The sequence below is a fragment of the Acomys russatus genome, chromosome 1 (genome assembly GCF_903995435.1).
Source record: "Acomys russatus chromosome 1, mAcoRus1.1, whole genome shotgun sequence".
NCBI lineage: Eukaryota > Metazoa > Chordata > Mammalia > Rodentia > Muridae > Acomys > Acomys russatus.
Window position 1 is genome coordinate 7,315,197 of NC_067137.1, and position 26,791 is coordinate 7,341,987.

The window sequence follows — 26,791 nt, forward strand, 5'->3', positions numbered from 1 at the left end:
GATGGTTGTGAGCCACTATGTGGCTGCTCGGAACTGAACTCAGGACCTCTGGAAGAGAAGTCAATGCTCTTAGCCTCTAAGTCATCTCTCCAGCCCCAGGGTTTAACTCTTGGTTTGTATTACGTCGGTGAATCAAGTTTCTATCATAGAATGTGAGATGGACATACAGAGTAGGTGGTTCTATTTCTGAGAGGCCAGGGCCAGCCCTTGCCGGGCAAAGATGAACAAAGACCACAGAGTCAGAAGACACTTCTGGCTGGCTTCAAGTCAGCCCCACTAGAAGCCATGCATTTGTGGCCACCTTCAATCTCCAGTGCCAAAACTTCTGTTGCAAGGCCCTTACATAGTCTAGAAGCCAAGAAATCACCCAGCTAAAGATCGCCGAGAGCAAGGGGAGTAGGAATTCTGTATGACTGATGCCAATTTTAGGAATATATGCATCAAGTATGTGTTATTTCTAAAAATCTAGAAGCACACACACAATCTCCATTTTCACAATAATCATTTGAATTACTCTTTCTGTCCTTTTTTAATTTTTCAGAATTCCTACAAAGAGCAAGTATTATTGGGTTTGGCACGGTGGGGCATATGCCTTTCACCCCAGCACTCAGGAGGCTGACACAAGTGGACCTCTATGATTTTGATCCAGCCTGGTCTGTGTAGTGAGTTCTAGGGGAGCCAGGGCCACATAGTAAGATCCTATCTCAAAAACCAAAACCAAAAGAAAAGCCCTGGGTTTGGGAACTAGAATGAAGCCAGCACTTTGCACCCGGCAGCCCGATGAGCATGCTCTTTCGAGGTAAGAACACAGCCTCCCCTGGCCACCATTACATCCTGTGACAGGAAATGTGGTGCGTCCTGACGTGGCACATAGTAGGTGGCCAATACACCATGACAGAACAGAAGAATGTGAGGGCCCACCCTAGCTCATTCTGGGTGAGGCAAGACACTGCAAAGCCCAGGGGCTTGCTGGACAAGCAGCCAAGGCAAAAGGACGGGCTCAGTTCAGTGACCAAGGCCTTGCTTCAGAACGGAGCATGATGCAACACACTCCACATGTATCTCTGGCTTCACACACTCACGTGCGGCTGCACACGCACCCACACACACAAAGTATAAATGTGCATATCACTCCACCCCTAGAAATTGTGTTGTCCCCTCTAATTGCTGAAGCACTCCCACCCCACCCCTCCACAGACTCGGGCCTTAGTCCTCCTCAGGGCAAAAGATCAGAGCTCAATGACTTTAAACACTGACCCTTCTATGAGAGTCTCCGTAAGCCCTCAGTTGCTTGCAGGCCACAAAGGCCCCTAAACGTGTGAACTGGCCAAGCAGGAGAAATGGCATTGTTGCCTGTTCATCACACAGGATGCTCTTCCGCACCGCACCAAAAAGAGGGGCTTTCTAGAGTCTTAATCACTTAGGTAAGCCACTATGCCACATAAAGCCAGGAGCATCCACACTGACTCACTTCACTTAAACTTGACCAAGATGAACAGCATGCCACTTCTCAGAATCTTTCACTGGCAAGCGCATTGGTTCCCAGCTGGCTGCTAATCCAAAGCAACTCCCAGGATTGAATAGCTCGTGATTCCCCGCACCCCAGAAACAGCCACCAAAGGGGTCAAAATCCCCCCAACTCCTCTTGGGCCCTGCCAGCTCCAACATCATATGGTCTAGCAGTACCATGGCCCACACTGGAGCTTGCTTTCTCTGCTCTCTTAGATTCATCTAAATTATTTCTTAGATTTGCCATTTCTTTTTTCAACTCTGCCAATTGTGCTGTACTCCCACCACCTTTTTTTTTTTTTCTTTAGGTTTTGCTCTTCTGTTAAAAGTCAAAACAAATATCAGAGTTCCTAGAAACTACCAAGCCTCTCCTGTGTTGTCAACACTTGCTCTGGGCTGCTCTCCCCTTGCCCACAGAGGTGATTAAACCACATTTGAAAACCATCTTGAATTGCTTTTTAATGATTTTCCAAAGTGCATGTTCCCGGGGCTGGAGGGGGGCGCTGGCTAACGGAGATCCTGTAGGAGCTTAGGCCTGTTTCCTTCACAGCAAAGCCCTCCAGGATTTGGCTTCCCAGGCCTGGCAGGAAATGCCAGAAGGTGGGGGACGGGTACAGTGTGCAGAGCTGCGAGTTTTAAAGAGGCAACACCATAAGGGAAATTGTCCGAGTCAGGTTTTGTGGGATCCAGTTGGAAAGGATGGTTTTGTAACAGGGAACATAAAATACAAACACACAGAATCTCAAAGGGCCTGGGAATTTTAATTTTCTGTTAACCACAAAATCAAAATAAAGCCACCCCTTGGGGGAAATCTCTGAGCTCCGATGGCCAACGGAACAGGCAATTTCTGGAAAAGTGACTTCTCCACCGAACTTTAACCTGGAGCAGGAAGGCTGTATCTATCAGAGCCTCGGAGATCACCTCAGCCCCCTAAGGAGGGTTCACAGCACTGCTGTCCCTTTCCTCTCAGCCTTTGACATTATTTCTCTTATTTTCTTAGCATGCACTCCCTCCTCCCAAACCTCACCTCTTTCCTTGTGTCGTTTTTTCCACAATGAAACAGGACATGGGCATTGTGAAGTCTAGTGTAGGGAAAATGCCAAAATGAAATCTAGAAAGAATGCTGGAGCCATCTCTCCGCACCCACCTTCTTCTCAGTGCCAACCCTACTTCAAGGTCCAGTTCTGTAGCTGCTTCAGCCTGATTCGGGTGCTCTAGAACCCCCAAAAGGCACACAACACAGCAGCATCTCAAGTGTAGCACTGACGGAAAAGTAATTTGTGGCTTTCCTGACGGGCCCGTCTGGCCATTGTCATTGGCTCTGGAATACGGGAGTCACTGCACTTGCTTCTTACCTTCTGGAACCTTTGGAAGAAGACTACAGCATACTCGCCAAGGACAGATACATCTCACTCTTTGAATTTGGCTTGGTCCCTCAGAGGGGTGCAGCTGCCAGACTTGACTGGACAGTCATGGCTAATGCCAATGGCTCTGTATAGTCAGTCATCAGTCACCATCGCTTATTGCCAAGTAAGACACGGGACCTTACTTTACACTATCCAAGTTCTGCCAGCAAACCTGAACATGGCACATAGCTTAAAGCTTGGCATAATCTACGAGGAAGGTCTCAAAGCAGTTTCCAGAAGAGCCATTTCTCCACACAGACTGAAGCCCAAGTCTGTTAGTGACTTCTTTATTGCTGTGATAAGACACCATGACCGAGGCAGCCTAAGAACACAGAGTTTATTTGTGCTTAGGGTTCTGGAGGGTTAGAGTCCATGGTGGCAAAGCAAAGACACAGGGAGGCAGAAGCAGCAAGTGGAGGGCTCAGGTCTTGAGCCGCAAGCAGGAAGCAGAGAGCACACTGGGAAATGGTGAGAGGCTTCTAAACCTCAAAGCCCACCCTTAGTGGCATTGTTCCATCAACAAAGCCACACCTCCTAAACCTCCCCAAATCCTGCCACCAGCCAGAGAGCAAATATTCAAACTTCTGAGCCTATGGGGCTCATTCTAATGCAAACCAGCCATAGGAAGGCTCAGCCAAAAGCTGGCTTAGCCCCACTGCTGTTCTGCAAGTTCTAGTCAAAGATGAGACAAAAGTCTTAGTAGGCTTGAGACAGATCTTTATGGGTTTGACTCATATATGAATACTCAAAACCACAACTTTATGGTGGCCGAGGGGTGGCGTTTTTTCAGGAAAAAAAAAAAAAACACATGCAAGCAATATTGGAAACTGACCATGGATCACGGCTGCCCTTTCTGCTTCCAGTCAAGCCTGAACTTCACCCTTCCAAAGCACCTTTGCTCCACTACACCCTGCCGAACAGGGGCTCCGGAGTGCTCTTGGTTTGAATGTCAATGAAACTCTAAGGATTATGTAGTGTGAATTTACTACAGAAGCTGATATGTGGCCCCAGCCCTGGACCCAGGCACCCAGTCCCCCTTCCTCAAGAGAACCTGTGTTCTGCCCATAACCCCACGTGTAGCACCTACTTCTGTTAGGAGGGTAACAGTCACTCTTTAAAACCATGACATATGGTCAGCCGGGGCCAAGTCAGTTTTTAAAAATTAAAGTTGGGGTCTTTAAGGTGATTCTTCATAGAGTTCCTTTTATTAGTAAATCAAATTATCATCTATTAAGTAAAATATAATACATAGATGTTCCGTAAAATAAGTGTCAGCTTGCCTCTGTGACTGGGGCAACTAGACACCAGCCTAAGGGAAGATAAGCAGATCTCTGAAAGACAGAGGAAGGTTGTTCTCTTTCTTCTGCCAGCTACCTAGACACTCAAGACAATGCCAGGTCATTTCTTCTGCCATAAATAAAACTCGTGGCATCTTCAATGCTACTTTGTGTCCCAAAGAGAAGCCCCGACCCCTTCGGTGCATGTTTTCTGTAGAAAATGGTGACACTGAAGATACCACTGCTGTCTCTCATTTGCCTGCCACACAGACCTTCAACTGTGGCTTTCCAAGAGCCACCATATGTAGGAGCCCCCACCCACCCAAAGCCTTCATGACTAGACCAAGATCTTTTAGACTCCTGGACCTTCTGACCACAAGTTCAAAGAAAAGAGCGGTAATGTGGCTCCCTCTCCACACAGGCCCCTCAAGGCAGTGAGACAGCTATGGGCTGGAGAGACTGGTGGGGCTCAGCAAAGACAGGGTCACACCAGATCAAGGCTTAACTGGAGACACTGGAGATGCAATCCCAGAGGCCAGATGAGCCACCAGGTGTGACTGCCAACATGTACGGCCTGTGGGCAGCAAAACCTCTTATTCATAGCCCAGAGACAGCGCATGAGACTCTGTGTTCAACTCCTATGACCAGCCCATACACACACACACACACACACACACACACACACACATACACACACACACCAAGCAACAACAACAGTAAACCCAAACAAACAAATGCAAAACAAACAAACAAAACAAAAACAAAAACAAAACAAAAAAAAAACCCTGACAATTGGTTCTCTGAGACAATTTTTTCTCAGTGGTACAAAGAGAAATGTAGAATAAGTGGGGGGGGGGGTTGTTGTTGGTGGTGGTGGTGTTCTAAGGACAAACCAAAAAACTTTCCAAGCCCTGATTGTGACAGTAAACACATACTGGATGTGAACCCATGTGATACGGACCGTGGACGATAAAGACATACGGGACCTGAAACATTTCTCTCTGATCTTGAGTTAAGTTTTGAAAGAGTCAGACATAGTGGCTCATGCCTGTAATGCCAGCACTCAAGAGGTGGGGACAGGACCACTGCAAGCTTCAGGCTAGCATGAGCCGAACTTCAGAATGAGGTCCCGGCTCAAAACCAAACTCACAACAGCCATTCTTTGGGGGGGGGGGGGGGGGGGAAGCAAGCCAAACCTATCTCTGCCACTTCCGTTGCCACACTGGACTCTGCATTGGTACACACACATGAACTTACACTAACCTGTTGGGCATTACACAACACAAACTTAAAAAGAAAATGAAGTTTAGCCACCAGTCCTGGGCTTGCTCAGAAAAGAAACAGGGGGTCTCTGAGGGCAGTTTCATGGAGGGAGCAATCCTGGTGTACCTGAAAAACAAGCTGCAAACTGTCTGGGCATTTTCAGGTGTCCCTCACTTTTGAGGAGACCAAAAGGGTAGGAAAGCTTGCCTATCAGTATTGCTCAATATGGACTAGGTGTGGGCTGTGGGCTGATGGGAAATGTAGGGACCAGATAAGTTGGCTAATAGTAGATTAAACTAAGGTGTTCTTTCTTTTTTACACTGCAGGACTCTTCAGGGATTCGGATAAACAAATGTGTCCTGTGACTACTGAGCAGAAGCATAGGCCACAGAGTCATTTATTCTTAAAGCTCGTCAAATAACCAGAGTTTTCGGAAGCAGCCTTTGGGGGACTCTGGGGTTTTCAGAGCCAGTGCTGGGGGGACTGTAGCAAAGAGACATTTCTGAGGGCAGGAACAGGGTCTTGTTCAGGACCAAGCATATGGGAAACAGTCAATATAAATGGAATAAAAGGACTCTGAATGAAAAGATGAGTACTTCCCTTAATTCTGAGTTCTTAGAATAAAATAGTGGGAATGTATGCTAGAGAGCCAGAAATCACACACGCGCACGCACGCACACACGCGCACATGCGTGCACGCGTACACACACACACACACACACACACACACACAGGCACAGACACACATATGCACACATGTACGCATGCATACAGGCACAGACACACATATGCACACGTGCACGCATGCACATGTACACACAGAACCACAGTTGTTCATGCTGAATGCAACCCTTTGTTATCTAGGCTTCAGTCAGGAGCAGGTAGGAGTCTGGATTCAAGCTGTCTTTGCCTTCTAAAGAGTCTAAATATTACAAATCCATAATGCATCCTAGAAGGCTTTCTCCCACACACGTCCCAAAAAGGGAAAATAAAAATAAGAATTTCATGAAGAACGTGTGCTTTTTTTTTCTAAGAATAACACCAAACTGGCTGGGGGAGTGGAGGGGGGGGGGGGGGAGGGGGACGCTCTACAATGTCTTTACAGATCTCCTCCCCTTTACTGCCACCTGCTGTCAAACTTTATAATGCTTGGATTTCACTGTGGAATTCCAGCTCTTATGATATCACACAAGTTAGATGGATTTGGGTAGCTTTTTTTTTCTGTTTGTTTGTTTGTTTGCTTTTCCTTCTGAGCTGAAAGCAGCCTAGAAGTGATTTGACTGTTGATAGGCAGTTAAAAGCCAGAGCAGGGTACACACAGTTTCTGTTGGTTTTTCCAATGAGTCAACAACAGGGTTAGCCATTTGCCTTTGTGTAGTAGCTACAATCTACAAAGTGGGCAATCGATCTTCTCATCCCTGCACGGGAGCACACACTGAATGGAAAAGCCCCAAGTCCTCAAGGAAGGCTGCGTGCAAACGTGCCCCTGTCCCTGATCTGCCATACAAAAGTCTCGGAGAGAAACAGGCAGATGCTCAGAACCTGCATCTCACAGCTGAGACACAATGTGTTATGCAGTGATACCCGAGGCAGCCGGACGGCCCCTTCTTAAGCATACCTTGGTCTGGAAGCAGCAATAGAGTTGGGTTAGATACGGGTGTTTCCGAGCCAGAGCCAAAATCCTCTTCTCCGTCATTGTGCAGTCCACGTCATCATCCTGGAGGATGACGTCCTTCTTTAAGACCTTCACAGCATATACCTCATCTTTGCCCTTGAGTTCCGCCAGCATGACCTGCAATCGGGGTTAACCATCTGGTCAGTCTACACACGCACAGCATCGCATAGGGTCAAATATCTACATGCCAATTGCTTTTCCCGTTCATTTTGAATGAAGATGTTTAAGAATTTAATATTTTAAATGGTTAGGGAAACTACCCATCCTAATTACTTTTTTTTTTTTTTTTGTCTCTGGCACAGTGCTCAGGTTAGAGAAGTTCAATGCATCGGGTTAAGTAATTATCCCTATCTCCATCAGCATTAGTAGCATTGTGATTATTATATGCTTTCTATCTCTTTCTCCCTTCTATCCTTCTCCGCTCACTTTTTCCCTCTTTCCTTGTTTCTTTTGACAGGTCACACTATGTGGCCCAGGCTGACCTTGTACTCCTGGCACTTCTGCTTCAGCTCCCAAAGTGCTGATATTACAGCTATGCCCTGCCATGCCACACGCAGAGACAGCACTTTCAGAAGAAGCAATGTGTTATATGCTATATGTATTTTCCTACTAGGTCTCCACTACTGTCCTGGTTGCTGATACCCAGTTCAAAGTAAATACACTCTAATTTATGCTGCTATCTCCTTCATGTTAGAGATAGGTTTTATCAGACTAAGTTCCACAGAAGCTGCACTGGGTGCTTTTGGACACAGCTTAAAAGTTTCTTTGGCCTTGTGTCCTTGAAACAGAAATTGTCAGAACTAACGAGTTAAACATTTTACACATTTCCTAACTTGTAAGAGGGCTATACTCATCCACACAGTGTGCCATTTTAATGTGTACAAGAGCAGAGGCCACTTTCACTTACAATGTTTTTTTGCTTGCTTTCTCTTATTTAACAAGTGGGAGATATCATCTTGATTTTGTTTTCAACCTGCAGCCAACCTTTCCGGATTATTTATTTTCTAATCGATTTGCTTTTGGGGAGAGTTACTTTTCTCCTCTGTCTAGTTATTTGCTGGCTTGTGTTCTTTCTCCTAAGTTGGCACACATATGATACACAAAGACAAACCTCTCGCTTTCTGCCTCTCATGCCCGCTGCACGGCAACTTGTGATTTTTTCTGATTGAACATAACCCTTAATCTTTGCGGACTTAAACCTGCCCTGTGTTTGCCACTACGGTTTCTTCCACAGTTCTGCAGGTGAAAATACAAATGCTTCCCTTGACAGCTATTGGGTGGGTCTACTTTCTTGACACTTGCCTCTCAGTCTGTATTTTCATTTATCTCCAACAGTCACGGGCCAATCTCCTTTTGGAGGACTCTGAGGTACACTATTTCAGTGTTGCTGCCGAAGTGAAAAACCCAACACCCAACGAACTTGAGAGGTTGGGGAGTCTGTCACCTACAAAGTACAGCCGGTAGGGCTGGCTCAACCCTTACTGCGATGGCTGGGATTTTGCCCAAGAAAGTAGCTGAGCGCTCCGAGTGGTCCAGAATTCCTGTTGCCTACGTCACACGCAAGCCTGGAAGCTCTGAGCATGCTCACTTCCCTAGAACCTTGCTCAAACTCAAACCTAGCCCTGGCTCACAGACTAAGCCAGAGTCAGGCCTAAACCAGAGGCCTGGGGTTTGTTTCTTATTTAGCTAACTTTTAAAGAATGTGATTGCTTCAACAGTTGCCAGCTGAGTAAATTCCAGTTACCTCGCTGCCAGGTGATCTCAGGACAGATAGGGGCAGGCGAGGGCCTGCAGTGCAGGCCCTGTGCCTGGGGGCTTCACAGCGTCTTCCTCAGAATGGCCCGGGAATGGTGGACTAGGCCTTCCTAGCAGAGCCCAGGATGCAGGAGAGCACATGACTCTCCTAGAGCCGTCTGGTCCCCAAAGCAGGGCCTGTTTCATGAGGTCCCCAAAAGGCAACTCCCACCCACCCAGGCAGAGCTTCAAGAAGGAGAGAGAAGTCTGAAGTGCTCCCCTGTTTCCTGGGCTCCTTGTCTTTTTAAAATCAAATGTTTGCGTCTTGTCAGCCCCATCGCTGAGCACACTGACCAGCACAGCCCCCATGAGGTGTTTGATGCAGCGGAGAACAGGGAAAAATGTCCTCGTGGCCAGAGGCCCCAGATCTACTGCATGACTGTCCAGTTCTTTTGTCACATGGAGAGAGAGAGAGAGAGAGAGAGAGAGAGAGAGAGAGAGAGAGAGAGAGAGAGAGAGAGAGAGAGAGAGAGAGAGAGAGAGAGCGCAAGCGCAAGCATGCCCACAGGCCCTTTAGTAAGCACCAGGAAAGTCAGTTAAAGGACATTTAGCTTCCAAACACCTACGTGTTAAGTTTGCTCTGAACCTGGACTTCTCCAAGGACAGGGCTCAGAGGTCACGCTCCATGCCTTCCCATGGAGAGAGCGGCATTTCAGATGGCTCTCTGCCCAAAGGAAGACACGTGCTGATGGTGGAAAGTGGAGCACGTGCCAAGCGCATGGAACCTCTCAGTGTGTGCTCGCTCCCTCCCCCCACCCCCCTTTCCACTTGCTAAATAAGAACAGCTGAATCCTACAGAGAAGAAACGCCCATATTCCCACAGCCGATGAAGGGCAGAACTGGGCGCCACACATCAGCCACAGGTTAGCCCCCTCTCGCTCCAGATAGGAGAAGGCGACAAGCTTAGGTTGGACTGCCCACTGCGGAACCAGCGCTAGTACGCATGCGTACCACTGACCTTGCCAAAGCTGCCTTTGCCCAACACCTTGATGAAGTTGAACTCGTCCAGGCCCAAGCGCTTGGCCTGGCCTTGCCGGACTTCGCCGTTTTCGCCGGGGCTCGCCAGCTGGCCGTCGGTAGATGACGAGGCTCGGTGCTCTTCCCCTCGGTTGTCAAATGACAAGGCCTTCCGGATGTTGTTTTCAAGTTCTTTTAGTTCTAGAACCAAGGGTAAATGGAGGCTAAATGGGAGCGTCCCTCATGGGCCGGTTGCGTTTAAGACTCAATATTCAGAGCAGGGCGGTGGTGGCACACGCCTTTAATCCAGCACTCGGGAGGCTGAGGCAGGCGGATCGCTGTGAGTTCTAGGCCAGCCTGGTCTACAAAGCGAGTCCAAGACAGTCAAGGCCACACAGAGGAACCCTGTCTCGAAAAACCAAAAACCAAAACAAAAACAAAAACAAAAAAAGACTCAATATTCAGAACCTACAGCGCTCGGCTGTCCCTCAGAGGCAGAGCCAGGGCTACCCTGTAGGGACCTTTAGCTAACATCATTTCCTTTGGGACCTAATGTACAACAAGGCACCATTCTGCAAAGAGATGGACGACATGGCTCCCGACCTCACCGGGTTCACTGCCACCAAAGGCCCCTGAGGTCCTCCTAGCAACCTTCTCCATAATTTCGGTATGGTGAGAATTCATGCCTTCTCTGGAACTCTGCAGACCCAGAGGCAACAGGCGCCCCTCCCTTCAAGTTTCCTTTGAAGATGAGAACAAACATTCAGAAAACACAGGCGCATTCGCCACTGGTGACAGACTTACTCACAGGGGCTAGGAAGCCTTTGTTTTCTGAAGGTCTTTACTTAGCCTTGATGCTGGCTTTTCTCTGGAAACTTGTCTCACACACAGCTACCTAACAGAATGAGCCACGGGCTTATCCTGGACAAAAGAACAGCTTCCTACAGTGACATGTCACAAACTTATCTCTGATGGAGCAGGAATTCTGGAGTCTGGTTTCCCGACTCTCAGATGGGCTTGCGGACTTCTGGAGTATTTGACCTACATTACTTAGCTGCTAGCGCTGCGAGGCACTCTGACCGTTCCTAGCTGAAGAAGGCCTGTTTGAGTTAGACACTCATTCACGGAGTAAATGGGCATCTCATACGATCTTACTGTAAAAGATTTCCCTTAAGTAATGGGGCTACAGACCAGAACAGTGCTTATAGCATGGAATGCGGACAGGTGAGTGAGCAGCACCTGTGGACAGGAAGGTCTTGGCCTCCTCTCCAGAAGGACATTAGTCATAAGGGCCTACACAGGGGACCTGGAGTGGAAGGACAATATGCAAGTCTACAGACATCCCTGTGATGACAGATTCAGTGGCTGCCTAGCTACTTATGCCATTCACTCCAAAGTATGACTTTCTGTCTTGTTGGGAAGGCCTCAGCTGCTAAGAGCATCTTGCAAGGTAGAACCCAGAGGTCTGAAGACCCCAAAGCTCAAAGACAATGTCTTTCTGAATCCTTGTAATGGAGGACAGACAGCAGCTGGCTTCATCTCTGTTTTGTGACACAATGTTAGTAGGGACGGTTTTGCATCTATTAGTTCTCATACCAGGCTGGGAAGCACGGTACCTGCCTGGCCCGGTACATCTGTCTGGACAGAGGCACCCGCCCCCCCACCAGAGAGGCACAGCAGGCAGCACACCAGGGCAAGAGCCAGGCTTGGAAACCAGAGGTGCATCACTGACACAGGTCTGTTATCACTGGACCCGTATCTCTGAAGTTCCAGGACATAAGGCTATAAAGAGGGGGAAACAGAAAGTGCCTCACTGGGCCAGGCTGGAATCTGTAAGCTAATTACTGGGGAATGGGTGGACTCTCTAGTAGGGTGAAAACACAGAAAATGAGAGCAACCCAAAGACAAGCTGAGATCCACTGTTTCACAGTCTCGAGACTGGTGAATGGCCCCCGGCGACTGTCCTGGCACTTGCTCCTGGGTGCGAAAGCCTACGTTACAGTGACGACCTCCAATGAGGACTGCTTAGAACAGGAGAGGCACAGGCTTGTCCTGGCCACCAGCTTAGCTCTTGGCCTCAGGGCACGAATTTCAGCTCTGACCTTCCATTTCTCAGCCTGTTACCTGGGCTGAACAGCAGTATAGAGCTGGTCTAAGTAAAAACATTAAGAGACAAGCACACAAGAAAGGCTATAGAAAATCGAGGCACTGCCATGCTGTGAGGTAATTCCTGCCTTGAAGGTCCATGTAGCTCTTTCCAGGGATGCTAGGGACACATCTGTCACCAGAAAGGGAAGCTTCAAACTGGAGTCCTTGCTTAGCTCTAGCATCTCAGAGTCCATAAACTTTATTCTTATGCATATAATGTTTTAAGCACAGTTAGCCCCAAATCACCCTGATGTCAAGTTCTGGGGTAACATGAGGAGAGTTAAGGGGAATATTAATATAAAGGTGTCAGTATTCTGACACCTCTAGGTCCAGATAGAAACCAAAGGAGGGAACAGCAGAGGGCAGCGCCACACAGGCCTGCCTCCCTCTGATCCTAGGCTGGAGGGAATGAAGATGAACCCTTCCAGCAAGTGGTCCCAGAAAGCCTTGTAGCATGCAAGAACTGCCACCACACCAGTATGGAAGTAGTGTGTAGGGACCTGATGGTGGGGCTGCTGGCCACACTGAATCACAAGTGACAGACATCAGAGGTAAGAGGCAAATCTAAGGGTCTCACCCTGGTCACAAGGGGAGGTGGGCGCTGACTTGGATCGGTCGTCTTCAGATGGGGAGTTCCCAGAAGCCGGCTGTGGGGATTCAGCACCAGCCACGAGCTAAAGAGAAGAAGGACAGGAGATGGGAGAGTTGTGAGAATGGAGGCTTGTGCCATCGAAAGCACCATTGCACCAAACGGAGGCCCAGGAGCATAGCGGTGGCCATCAGACTGAGGAGAGCAGGGGCTTGGGGTTTCACGTGCCAGTGCAGTGGAAAAACAAAAACAAAAACAAAAACAAAAAACCCAAAACAAAACGTGAAAGATTTTCACTGCCTCAGTATTTATCCTCTCCAAAGACAGATGACCTTTTAAAGCAAAGCTTTGCTCCAGTCTTCGTTACAACACCCTCACACCTCCTCACCCCCATCCCCACCGTCACCCCCACCCCCACAACTATCTACACAAGGCCAGTTCTCTCACCACCTTGATGTGACATTGACTAGCTCTACCCCCTGTGTGGTGTTTATTTGTGATCTTATTCACCCTTATACCAATAACAGCATGCAGGTGCATATTGGGTGGGATTCTCTATTCAGACTTTCCAGTACTTTCACTGCCCCTAGTGGCCATCATGAAGTACTACACATAACAGATGCAGTCAAGCCTATTGGCACATTTTACTGGAGGATTTCCAGTCACATTTGTTTTGTGGAATAGTGCTGGCATGTCCGACTTTTGTGCCAGCATGGACTTGGAGACCACAAGCGTCTCTGCTCCCTCTGCTCTGGCCTTTCCAAGGGTCTTTTCTAGCAAAAGGTCTGAGACTCCTGCCGAGACCACTTAACTTCTGACCAAGGACACAGCCCTCCCCCACCCCCATCCATCAGAATACTTAAGCATGACACCAGGACTGTCACTGTAGTGAAGACAGCTGAGTGACAGTCCCTTGGCCTTTTCTCTGCCTTGTTCCTATGTCTTTCCATGCTGACTCTTTCTCACTGGGAGTCCACAAATGTAAGTGTGCAAATGCAAGGCAGTAGACAGTGCCTTGTCAGAAGACCCACAGTCCACGTGAATGCGGGAGAGAACAAGGAAATAGCATTTCCCTCTAAACCGCTCGTGACAATGAGAGACTTGGTCATACTTCCAGCAGGGACATTCTCCAAGAAGGACTCTCTGGTGCTCATCACTGGTACACTGGCACCAGAGTCCTCACCCACCCTGTCTCTTCAGGAGGCCCTAGTACTATTGGCTTGTGTCACTGGCTTTGCAACTCCAGTAACCCCGGGCCACCAAACAAAAAAGGTTTTTTTCCACCCCAGAATGATTCATAGAATTCACAGAAGCCACCCAGTGTTTCAGGTCTCACGGTTAGCTGGGGGAAGGATAGTTTCTGCAGGGCTTGCAAAACAGCTTTGTTTGTTGGGAAGACGGAAGAGACAGTTTAAAAGGATGAATGTTATCGCGCAGCCCCCCCCCCCCGCCTCCTGAGTGAGAATGTGGCTTTTCTGGGGGGTGCACTAGGGAAAAGACATGGACAGGTTCAAAGACAAGGAGAGTGGGGAGAGCAGGCTCCTTGGAAGGTACTGCAGGGCCAGGGTAGAGGGGACATGAGGGGTGAAGGCTGTGAGGAACCTTGGGTCACACTGCTCTTCTGGAAAAGGACTTGGAGAAGTTTGACATGTGGCAGGTGGGGCTACAACCCGCCCATCCACAGCAGCATTGATGCTGAGATAGCACCTCTCTGCTTCTCTGATAACCTGTTTTCCAAAGACCTCTTAAAGTTTCCAGACCAGGTATCATGGCTGAAGCAGAGCCCACTAGAGATGCTGTTAGCTCTGTTTACATCTGTAGGCCCTGACATGCTCCCCCCAAAAAGTTAGAAAATACAACTAGTGCTAGTGACACTTAGGATGTCACATGCATAAATAGGGCTTCAATCTCTAAAGAAAGACTATGTGTTCTCAAGTGTTTCTCCATCACTCAGTGCTAGAGAGCTAGCACAAACCATATTTTCTGTCTGAGGCAGCTGGCCCATCTGTTCACCTACTTTTCCTCAGCACTGGGGGGGGGGGGGGGGCAAAGTCAGACACTAACAGTGCTTCGGCACAGTTCTAGAAGCAGGTCAGTTCTTCAGTGTCTAGAGCAGCGGTTCTCAACCTGTGGGTCGAGACCCTCAGGGAGGAAGTGGGGGGGGGAGCCGAAGGATGCCGCAACCATCAGAAAATGTGGTATTTATGATTCACAGCAGTGGCAAAATTACAGTCATGAATTAGCGATGAAAATAATTTTTTTGTTGGGAGTCACCACAACATACATAACTATATTAAAGGAAGATTGAAAACCACTGGTCTATAGTGTCATGCTTTTTCTAGAAGGTATTTCAAGGTCCTCATCTCAAACCTTGTTTTCTCTTGTGAGCTTTTTATTCTGTTGTGTTCCTGAGAATCGAACCCAGGGTTTCATGGACACGTAAAATAGTACTCTGCCACCAAGCCACCCCTAACCACATATAGCTCCTAAGGTTTTGCTCTGTCGCCCCCTTCCTCCAATTCTGAGGCATAAGGAGACTTTTGTGTTATCGGCCTCTTTCTACAAACACATGATATTCTGTGTAAGACACCTAGAGGCAGGAATTGTGCATGCCACCCTCACTCAAGAGTACCTGCAGAAGCAGGCCCAGAGAGAGTTCTAGCACCACCAGTGGCCCCTACCTTTTTCCTCCTCTGGCCGCTGTTGGTGATTTTGTCTGGAGTCACCCCAAGGTCAGCCAGCACTTTGGCAATTCCTCTGGCGTCCACCCCGCAGTTGGGAGCCACATTGGTCTCACATCGACGGTGAACGTTCATTTTGCAGACTGTAATGAAAACGGAGGACAAACATCCAATGCTCACGCCTAAAACAGGACCCTTTACCAAATTACGGAAGTAACCATGCTCATCTGGCCGAGATTGGAAAATGAAGAAAAATTAAAAATAGACAAACGCGCCACCCATTCCATTACAAACAATACAGTCATCTGCCAGCCACCTCACAGAGACTGTCTGAAAGATGTTTCTGCCTGTTTCTCCCTGGTGCTTTTCCTACATACATGAAGAGCGAGTGAGCGGATGGTATGTTTTCATGTGCTTTAGGGGAGCCGAACATCCCCTTTGTAAGAACCATTTTTCACTGACCTAAGCTTGATTCTGGGCCCAAATGGATGCAGGCCACTTATGTGGTCTGGGCACAGCTCTGTTGTGTGTCATATGACACAGGGAGCTCCCTGGTAATCATCGGAGGCCCCTCAGCCAGCTTCGCAAAGAGCCAGAGGAAAACAAACAGGCCAGAGTGTTTCTGTTTGTCCTATGTAGGCCTACACTGAGAAGAAACATTGAATATGAGCTTTATTGCCGGGTTTTATCAGATCCTAGCTAGCCCTGGGGAAACATCAAGGCAGACCACTCTAGTCAACTCATTTTTCTCATTTCACCTGAGGCCTGAGCTGGGAGCACTATGGGGCTTACACTCCATAGGCACAAGCTACGTCTAAGACACTAACATCAGAAGCATCTACTGCCAGCCCTTCACCCTAGGATATCATATCTGGTTATCAAAGGGGAAAAAAAAAAAACATAAAGTAGTTTGAGGCGATGGAGCAACAGATCTCGACTCAGGCATGGCAAGGAGAGCAACCCGGAAACGATGGCTAATACACTGAAGAGAAGCTGAGGGTGCAGTTCAACGGCAGACGCTTGCCTACCTGCCTATGCAGACAGCTCTGGGCTCCATCTTGGATGGCGGTGAGGGACGGGCAACTGAAAGAGACCTGACTCCTAAAGGTTTCCTCTCCCTCCTGAACCAAACTGTGGCCCAGGCCTGTGGCCCATGAGCCTTTTGGAAGGTGCTTGAACTCTGAACTATCACACAGGGTACGACAGAGTTTATCCTACTCAACAATGGCCCTCAACTGCAGAGGACGCGACGCTGGCACTCGGCAGCTCAGTTGCTACAAGCGGTCTGCTTTGTTCCTGGGTATCGTTATTAACCTCTTATTGTGCCTAATTTGTAAGTGAAACTCTGAAACGTCGCATCTATAGAGTCTAGGGCTATTTCCAGTTTCCGGTGTCCGTGGGGGCTCTTGCTAGCATCTCCTGCCACTTCCATGAGGGTTTTGGAGTGACTCTGCTTCCTTGTACCACAGTATATTAACCTCAAGCACAGACATTTTGGGGACAGGGAAAGCCACTGTAGTAGAATAGGGGGTGCACAGTGATAACCAAGTCAGCTCACCAAGCACACAGAATCCCTAAGGTGTGTGCACCTAGCACGAGAACATCAAAATATATGCGGCAAAGCTGAGAAACACGTGATGCCACTATTAGATCCGGAGGCTTCAACGCTCTATCAGGGAGGAAGAGAAGACAGCCAATCACCAAGGCCACAGCTAACTGTTGCGATGGCATCAATCACCTAGACTATCTCACCCAACAGAAAGACACACATGAAAATTTCATTTTACATACCACATGCAGGATGGTAAAATGCCTCAAAAGCAAACTGTTTTGGAAGATGTGACTTTACATCCCAGCCTGCAACAGACCATCAGATGAGGCACACATGGTTGCCATTGGGCCCAGGAGCTACAGCCTAGGGGCAGGATTAGCTGTTCAAGAGGAGCAGTTGCTATAGAGACATCCATCACTATATACCTAGCTCTGGGGCTGCAAGCATGTGAAGTCGTGCTAGGCCAGTGAAGTCGGGAGTGGTGCAGCCCTGCCAGATGGGCAGTAGGCTTTAGGGCATGGGGGGAGGCCATGCCTACGATGGGTCTGAGGCTGGGGATGAAGTGGTGGCAGGAACTCCATGGCTACTCGAGCCGTGGGAGTTGGGAGCATCATCCAGCTACCCACCTGTTCCTACTAAAACACTTATCTCCATGCTCCCACATCAAGACCCGAAACAGCTACCCTACACATCTCAGGCTTCTTCCTGGTGATTCCCCTTGGTAGTTGGATGGATGAGGTCCAGGAGAAGGGTGATCATCACAGCAAACTACAACTTCAAGAATGGGAAAGTGGAGCCAGACTCGGTGGCGCACGCCTGTAATCCCAGCACTCGGGGAGGCAGAGGCAGGCAGATCTCTGTGAGTTCGAGGCCAGCCTGGTCTACAAATTGAATCCAGGACAGCCAAGGCTGTCTTGAAAAAGAAAAGTGAAAGCCTGCTCATACCGGGGTGGGCTTTGAGGTTCCAAAAGACATTCCCAGTGTTCTCTCTGTTTCCTGTTTGTGGATAAAATGTGATCTATCACCTGTTCCTGCCACCATGCCCTCGCTCTGCCATTACGGACTCTAACCCTTTGAAACCAGAAGCCCAATTAAATGGTTTGTTGTCGTTGTTGTTTTATCAGTTGCTTTGGTCATGATATCTTACCACAGCAATAGAAAAGTAACTAATATAAAAGCTCAATGCTGTTATAACCTCAGCTTTTCTGAACTCTGAACTATAAACGTGATGCAATTCTGACAAATTGATTCTCGAAAGGCAAGAAGCCCAGAGCAATCAGCCCAGTACTGGAGCAGAACAAAGTCAGAGGACTGACGTGCATCCTAAGACTGGCTGTAAAGCTACAGCAGTCAGGCCAGGCCAGAATTAGTTAAAAGACAAAGTGATCTTTAGGATAGAACGCAGAGCCCAGAAAGGGGACCACAAAAACAGTTTCCGATAGTTGGCCAGCCAGCACAGGCCATATAAACAAGGAAAGATAGCTCTTTCCATGATGGTGCTGGGACAGCTGACATCGCATGCAAAGCAAACAAAACCCTCACTCAGAGGGAGCTCAAAATGGACCTTAGACCAAACATAAGATGGAAAATTATGTAGCTCCCAGAAAATAACAGGAGAGGGGAGACCTGAGTTACCTTGGATATGAAGTTATGTTTTTATATCAAAGACCTGATGTAGCAAAAACGAACAAAATAAAATAGAACAAAACAAAACAAAACAAAACACCAAATTAGTGGTGAGCTAGACTTCATTAAAATTGAAAACCTGAAGACAGGCCACAGAGTAGAAAAATATATTTATAAAATATGTGCCCTATTAAGTCCTAGTATCCAAATTAGACAACACCCAACACTCAACAACTAAATTTAAAACGAGCAAAATATGTGGGCAGAAAACTCACCAAAGATACTCAGATGGCAAACATATGCGGATATTGTACGTGCTGTGTATCATTAAAGAACCACTAATTTAATTAGAAGGTGTCCTAACTAGGATTTCTATTGCTGTGATAAACCATCATGACCTGGGGAGGAAAGGGTTTATTTGGCTTACATGACCACAACCTAGTCCATCATCAAAGGAAGTCAGGACAGGAACCTGGAGGCAGGAAGGCACTGACACAGAGGTCATGAGAACATGCTGCTTGCGAGCTTGCTCTCCATGGTTTGCTCAGTTTGATTTCTTATAGAACCCAGGGCCACCAACCCCGGGAGTTGCTCCCCCCACAATGGGCTGGGCCCTCTCACATAAATCACTAGTTAATAAAATGCCCTACAGGCTTGCCTACAGCATAATCTCATGGAGGCATTTTCTAATTTGAGGACCTGATAACTCTCTGATAACTCTAGCTTGTACCAAGTTGACATAAAACTAGCGAGCACAGAGATGAGGAGATGACTCAGTGGGTAAGAGCACTTTCTCTGTAAGCATGAAGATGCAAGTTCAAGTCCCTAGCAACCTGGTAAAACTCAGGGAGGTAAGTGATGAAAGAAGATACCCGAGGGCTAGACAGATGGCTCAGAGGTTAAGAACACTGGCTTGTTTTCCAAAGGTCCTGAGTTCAATTTCCAGCAAGCACATGGTGACTCACAACCATCTATAGTGAGGTCTGGTGCCCTCTTCTGGTGTTCAGGCATACATACAGGCAGAACACACTATACATAATACATAAATAAATCTTAAAAAAAAAAAAAAAAAAAAGATACCCAAAGTCCTGTTTTCACTTCCACATGTGTTCACAGGCATGCATACCCATCAACTCATGTGTGTCGTGCACACACACAATTAGATACCACTACACCATCTTATTAATATTAAAATTGGCAAAATCCAAAACATGGACAACATCAAATATTGGTCAAGATGTGAGATATAAAAACCTCATTAATTGCTAGTTGAAGGGTGGGGGAGTAGGATGGCATAGCCATTTTAGATATTCGGAGAGCTCAGCAGATTCCTCCCCCCAAAATAAAACATTTTCTTTATCATAATAATCCAGCAACAACACGTCTGGCCCTCATTACAGCCAAATCAGCTAAAAATTGATGCCAACCCCAAACACCTGCTCATGGATGCTTTCGGCAGCTGTATCAGTTATCATCCATCATCCATCATCCATGTGTTCGCCATTGAGAGGCGCTTCTGGACGTGGACCACCGGCCTGTGGTATACTCAGACACTTGACTAAAGACACTCCTTAAAAAGAAAGACTCCAAACCACGGAAACTGTCGACATGGAAGAATTTAAACACATTTCACCAAATGAAAGCATTGAGCTGAAAGGCTGCACGCTGCGCCATCCCAGTTGTATGGCACTCTGCAAAGGGTCAGACAAGGCTTAAGGGGGAAGGCAGAGTGGGCAAAACATCCCAGTGTTTGGATGCACGCCTGTGTCCAGTCTCACGGATTTTCCAAAGCCCACCATAAGCCCTGGCATGAACGTCTGCTCAGCTTTTTATTGAGACCCAAACTCCCCTAAAATCTGAGGTCTATAAAGCAACCAAGAAACTGTTTCTAAATAGAAGCCAAGAAGGTGGGGCTAGGCCTCCTGCTTGGCCCACAGAGCATCATCAGGGGCCTGGAGTGGGCACAACATAGACGGTCCAGCTGAAAGAATGTCCTAGGATGAAGGCAGTGTGGCAACACGTAGAAGAGAAGCCTTCTCAGTTACAAAAACAAATAAGAAAACTCTACCATAGTCCTGTGGGTCTGGACCAGATATCATTAAGAAAACCTGAGCATCCCCCGGCAGACCATATAGTCCAGAACACTTGGCTTCTGTTAGACTTTCTACCCCTCCCCCCATCAGCAACAACCCCAAACAGGGCTTCCTAGCCCAGGAGAACTAACCACTGGCGCCCTCTGGTGTTAAAATGTCAGACCTGTCCTTCCCCGGGATGGATTTGGGTTGACAGCTTAGCGAACTGAAGGTTTTAAAGGGGTCTTTCTCGGGGGAGGGGAGAGGGCACGCCTTTAATCCCAGAACTTGGGAGGCAGAGGCAGGCGGATCTTTGTGAGTTCCATGCCAGCCTGGTCTACAAAGTGAGTCCAAAACAACCAAGGCTACACAGAGAAACCCTGTCTCCAAAAACCAAAAACCAATAGGAGCACTGGGCAGCTGGGGAATCCACAGTGTGACCACAGGCTCCTGAAGGCTGGGGTGACACCAGGAGGCAGCAGGCCAAAATATGAAATAGATGTGCCAGCTTGGATCAAAGAAAACCTGAGCAACATTCAGGTTATACAGTGTTCTAGTGAATCATCACACACACACGCGCACACGCGCACACACACACACACACACACACACACACACACACACACACACACGCACACACACACACCCGCACATGCACACGCATGCAAGCTCACGCACACACAGAAGGCTATGAGGGAATACCAAACAATGACCTGAACTCCTCCCCACGCATGTCCCTGAACTGCCTGGTAACACTCATTTGCACTGGCTTCTTGGAGATCCAAGTCGTCCAAAAGGAAACAAGTCACAAGGCTAGGTGGTGCTCTTGTTTATTTAAGAGTCACTATTGTGCTGCTACTCAGCTCACATCCCTGGTGAGTTGAGCACCTACTATGTGCAGCTGGGACCACAGCAGCAGGGCCATGCCAGACAGCCTTGGATTAGGGCATATGGAGCTGCATCTTCTGTGCTATGCTCTTAAGATTTGGGAGCGGGTGGGGGTGGGGGGTGGGGAGTGGGAGGTGGGGGGTGGGGTGGGCGGTGTTGGTATTTCTGTTTTCACCTTCCCCTCCCCCCCCCCCGGCTGATATTAACACTAGGCTCACAATAAGAAGGGATAGGCTAGTAAATATCCTTTTAGGGCAAGCTGACCCTCTGAGGGTGGTGACAGCCACAGCTGAAGAGGTAACTGGGCCTGCGTGGGCTGTGAGAGCACTTTGTGTTGAGGTGAGCTGGCTCTTGCTGGTGAGCACAGATGCACACAGACAGGCTCGGGAAGACTGACTGCGAGTGCTTTGGTGGCTGCTAGGTCTCAGGTGGCAGTATAAAGGCACCATACAGCACACCCCTTTATATAGACACCTTTTCTCTTAAGGCTTGCTTGTATCATTCACAGTGAGGACGCCTCAGAAGAAGATGGAGGAGGAGGTGGAGGGAGGGGGAGAAAGAAGGAAGAAGGAAGAAGGAAGAAGAAGAAGAAGAAGAAGAAGAAGAAGAAGAAGAAGAAGAAGAGGAGGAGGAGGAGGAGGAGGAGGAGGAGGGACTTGTCTGTGTGTTTCTGCACAGCTGTCCTCTGAGGCGTGTCGCTGCACTAATTCTTCTATTATGTTCCGATGGCAGAAGAGCAGATGGTGACCTGCTGCAGTTCCCCCAAGCAGGCAGGAACCAAACCAGGACCCTGAGGGGCTCTCCCCAAGTCGTAGCCTGAAGTCTCTATAAATCACGGCGTCCTGAGAATTCTGCCCATCTTTATCCTCTAAGATGGATCTCAGAGAGAGGCCGGGGCCAGGGAAGAAGCTCCAACCCAGCCCTTCCCAAAGCACGCCTTCCCCCTTGCCTCAGTCCGCGGTACACCTTCTCACTTTGGGCTAATGCCTCTGAGGTGCCATTCCAGCGTCGCTCCCGTGGCAGCCAAGAGCCTTCTCACTAGGAACTCATGTGTCACATCTATCAAGACCAGGCTGGCCTTGAACTCAGAGATCCATCTGCCTCTCCCCCCACCCCAAGTGCAAGGATTAAAGGGATACGCCGCCACCGCCTGACTTAGATAAAATCTCAGGGGCATTTGGTACTACTCACCGCTCCTTTTCACTCCCCCTGCTCTTGCCTAATGTGTGTGTGTGGAAGGGGGGCGGGGCATCTCCCAGTCATTGCTACTTTCCCTCCTACCCGTGTAGCCCTTCCTTCCTGTTCCCTTCACGGGCTTATACCGGATTCCACATCCCAGGCCCTGAAATGTCTATCTTTTGACTCTTTTCACAGCTGAGGTCCTTAGCCAGAGGGTGACATCTTCTCTACAGCCGCTGGTCATTGGCAATGCTAAGCCAACCCCACCCACCCACCCACCCACCAGGTTTCAACAAGAATGGCCAGCAATGAGATGGCTCCGTCTTCCAGGCATGTGCTCAAGTTAACCAACCCATGCCCAGCTCAAATTTATCATCTCGCCCCTTGCTCTGGCCGTGTTCCCGTAGCTCCTATCCCAGAGACTGTCCCACTATCTTCCCAGCTGGTCTAGTCACTCTGGACAACGATGAGTCCTCTGTAATATACTGATATTGTTCCCTTTATTTCTACTGCAACCATGCTTTACACAAGGCCCATAATGTCTTAGTAAAAGCCCTGCAGTGATTACTGTGTCCATACCCTGCTTATCTCCTTATACTCCATTTCTTTTGAAAATGGTTTATTACTTATTCATATAGTCAGGACAAAAAATAAAACCTAATTTAAAAATACTCTCCAGGTAAGCATCTTATTTTTTTCATGGTTGTGCAACACAGTGGACACACTTGGTCACATACACAACTAGACTCCTTGAGTAAGTTCCCACCGGCCAGTCATGTGCTCTCGCTGGGGCTCCCAGCACGCTCATGGGAACGGGCAGTTTGCAGGTGGCATAGCAGGGACAGAGCGGGGAATCTGAGTGGCAAGGGTCAAGTTCCACTTCTGCTAATAAACTGTGGGACGTGGCCAGGTTCCTTCATTTCTGGGCTTTCAAACATACGCCTTCCCGCCTGGTCCAGTGCCTCTTTTCTGTAAATCTTCCATCTTATTTTTCCCAAGATGCCGGCCACTTTATAAGGCACAGCCATACCTTCTTTGTCATGATTTCTCCACACTTTTGGCCACCCCCTTAAAGAGAGGTCTTATCAGGCAAACAGTTAGGAGACAATGGCTTATCAAGGGTGTGGCCAAGGCACAAGCCAAACCTGGAACCCACTTTAGAAAGAACACTACAAGACCAGAATGTCCTTTTACATGAAGGAGAAATAAAGGGGCACATGGGCATTGGGCTGAGGGGTCGGGGAGAGACTTACCTTTACACTGCAAGCCCTGCCTCAAGAGGCCCCAGAGGAGGGACCCACAGTGGTCGCAGAACGTGGGAACCTTGTAGTTGTGGATGCCGAACTTGTGCGGCATGTTGACACTGAACCGCTGCGAGCCCCACCTGCGGGGACAGGAAGACACAGCATCAGCACCCAGCTCCTCTAGGGAATTCATTGTTTCTTGGTTCCCGGGTAGATTCTTGGAGCACCCCATGCTCTGAAAGCACATGTCGTGGCAGGCCCCAGAAGAGAACCACCTGCCCCGCCCCCCCCTCCCCCCAGCTTTCACTTCTAGAGTTGTTCTAATTCACCGGCAAGAGACTGCTTCTTACACATGCTGGTCCAAGACTACGGGCCTCGACACGACCATAACACAATTAGCAATGAGCACCTCACAGTGAAGTCACTTGCATGACGTCACTGAGTGCTTTTCAGCACGGCTCTGTGCAAAGAGGCCTAGCTGGGGAAAGAGAAGCTTCCAGCAGCTTAAGACAAAACCCAGGATCCCATAAAGTAGCACACGATCACAGACCAATATGGACGATGAAGATGGCTGATAAGAGTGATGGCCACAGTATACTGAGGTGGCCACCAATACTGTAAGCTGTACCACCACCTTAGTGGGTAGGGTTACAGCTTTCCTCAACTCCACTGACAAGGAAATGAAAGCACTGTGGGATTCAGAAACATGCCTATAAGTTCAACAGATGCAAAGACGGGCTTCTGTCCCCATGTGTCTGATTTCAGGGTTCTAATCCACTCTGCTGCGACTTGCTCATTAGTGAGAAAGGGAGTAAGGGTGAGAAAGGGGACAGGGTAGACACGACGGGTGCTGGACAGAAACTTAGCTTTGCCAACAAACCTCTAGCAAGGTCTCCTTCAGGGGTCCTGATTCCCTGGACCTCGGATTTCTCATCTGAAGGGAAGGATAGTCTCGCTGCCCCACCTGATGTCATAGGAGGGTGGGGTCAGTGAGCTAACGGAGGAGAGACGGAGACATGAAGGATTCTACAGAGCCAAGAGTCGCCAGTCAGCACAGTCTACCTTCCTGAGTCTTCTCAGAGCCTGACTACAGCTCCTCTCTGCCTGTCTGGGGAAGCAGCCACATGAGCCAGCCCTGTGGCACGGGTGGCATGGGCAGGGAAAGCTGACTCTAGGGCTCCGGGGGGGGGGGGGGTGTCATGTGCCTTGGCTCACCAGCTGAGTGTGGAGTGGAAAGGCTCCTTGGAGGACTCAGAAGCACCGAGAGCTAGATACAGATGCTGAGTAGGGCGTGAGGACAGAGGAACGCTCATGGAGTTCCCTGTTACTCAGCTTCCAGAAACGTCTGTCCTACCCTAGAGCCAGAGTGCTACTAATACCTCCTTTGTATACGGGCCATCCATTAGAGTCCTGTCAGCAGACAAGTTCTCTGAGTTTACTGAGAATAATTGTGCCCACCCACCTTAGATTTGTTGCATAGGAGCGTCAGGTGTGTTAACCATAAATCTCCCTTTCTGACGCCTAAGACTGGCTGAGGTCACTGTGTCCACTCTATTCCTGCAGGTCTGAAGACATGGTAGACACATAAGAGAAGAGAAGCTAACCTCCCAGGAATAATTCAATAAAGCTATGAGTGACACACTAAGGTGAAGAGGTGGGAAAGTTATCCCAGGTGATAAGGTGGCCGTTATGGGGCTCGAGACAGCTATATGAAATCTCAGTTTGGGATCAACAAAGGCTCCAAGGTGCCAGAGAACGGGGAGAAGATTAGATAATAAGAAACACCTGCGGGGCTGGAGCGATGGCTCAGCGGTTAAGAGCACCGTCTGCTCTTCCAGAGGTCCTGAGTTCAATTCCCAGCAACCACATGGTGGCTCACAACCATCTATCATGAGATCTGATGCCCTCTTCTGGTGTGCAGGTATACATGCAGCCAGAGCACTGTATATGTAATAAACAAATAAATCTTAAAAAAAAAAAAAAAAAAGAAAAAAAAAAAGAAACACCTGCAAGATCATGGCAGAGTCAGACAGAGAAGCAAACACAAAGACAACACAGGCACACACAAGAAAGCATATATGTGTGGGTATGTGCTTACACATGCACACACATACACACATATATATACACGAACGTACACATGCATGCTCGCATGCACATTCATATTTCTGCAGCAGAATACACGTGAGTGAGATTCTCGGAGAAAATAGAAAAAAAGAAGAGGGCAGGAGGAGAATTGCAAGATGCAAAAGCAGATGAAAGGAAGGGGACACAATGACAGGGCATTCCTGCTCACTGCACTGACAAAGAGTGCACACTGTCTGATGGGAGACACAAGCAACTGGCCAAGTGCCCACAGTGGCAAAGAAAATATCCAAGAAGCCCATCAGTAGAACACTTTTGCTGGTTTTTACTTGAGATAGAGTTTTTCTAGATAGCCCAAGCTGGTTTCAAACTTGCTATTAAAGTGGGAGAGTTTTGAGAGGAGGACACTAGGGATGCAGCACCTGGGCACCTGGGGCTGTGTTTATGTGCAGATGTGTGCCTGTGTGTCCATGACACCCAAAGGAATGAACTCAAAGACCAGTCACCCAGTGAGGGGTCCTCAATGACAACAAAAGGGTGTTGACCCGAAGAAGCACAAGAGGATGACGGGGACACCAGAATGGGCAATCAACTCTACTACAGAGAAGCCCCATTTGTGAGACCCTGTCTCTGGGGATACAGGCCACATTTAGGAGACACCCCTGCTCAACCTGTCAGGAAGGGCAGAAGAGGCAGCAAGTGCCGGGTTAAATAGGAACTGTGTGCTTCCAATCTCAGCTCCCTACTGTGCCGAACCCAGAGCCTTCTGGGACATTTCCCTTCCAGGAAGTGAGGAAAGGTTCAGAAACTTGAGGTTCCCAGGCAATGAGACCCGTGAGAGCCATC

The 26,791-nt window shown here is 48.5% G+C and overlaps 1 protein-coding gene across 1 annotated transcript in view; it reads right to left on the bottom strand.

Annotated features, from left to right (window-relative positions):
- The window catches only part of Prkce (protein kinase C epsilon), a 486,812-nt gene that overhangs the window by 153,340 nt on the left and 306,681 nt on the right, over positions 1-26,791 (bottom strand). The window contains exons 6-10 of the mRNA XM_051159732.1: positions 23,870-23,997; positions 15,300-15,442; positions 12,607-12,703; positions 9,883-10,082; positions 7,074-7,247 (exon numbers count right to left, since the gene is read on the bottom strand). Coding sequence (XP_051015689.1) covers positions 7,074-7,247; positions 9,883-10,082; positions 12,607-12,703; positions 15,300-15,442; positions 23,870-23,997 — 742 coding nt within the window. The remainder of the gene's footprint in view (positions 1-7,073; positions 7,248-9,882; positions 10,083-12,606; positions 12,704-15,299; positions 15,443-23,869; positions 23,998-26,791) is intronic.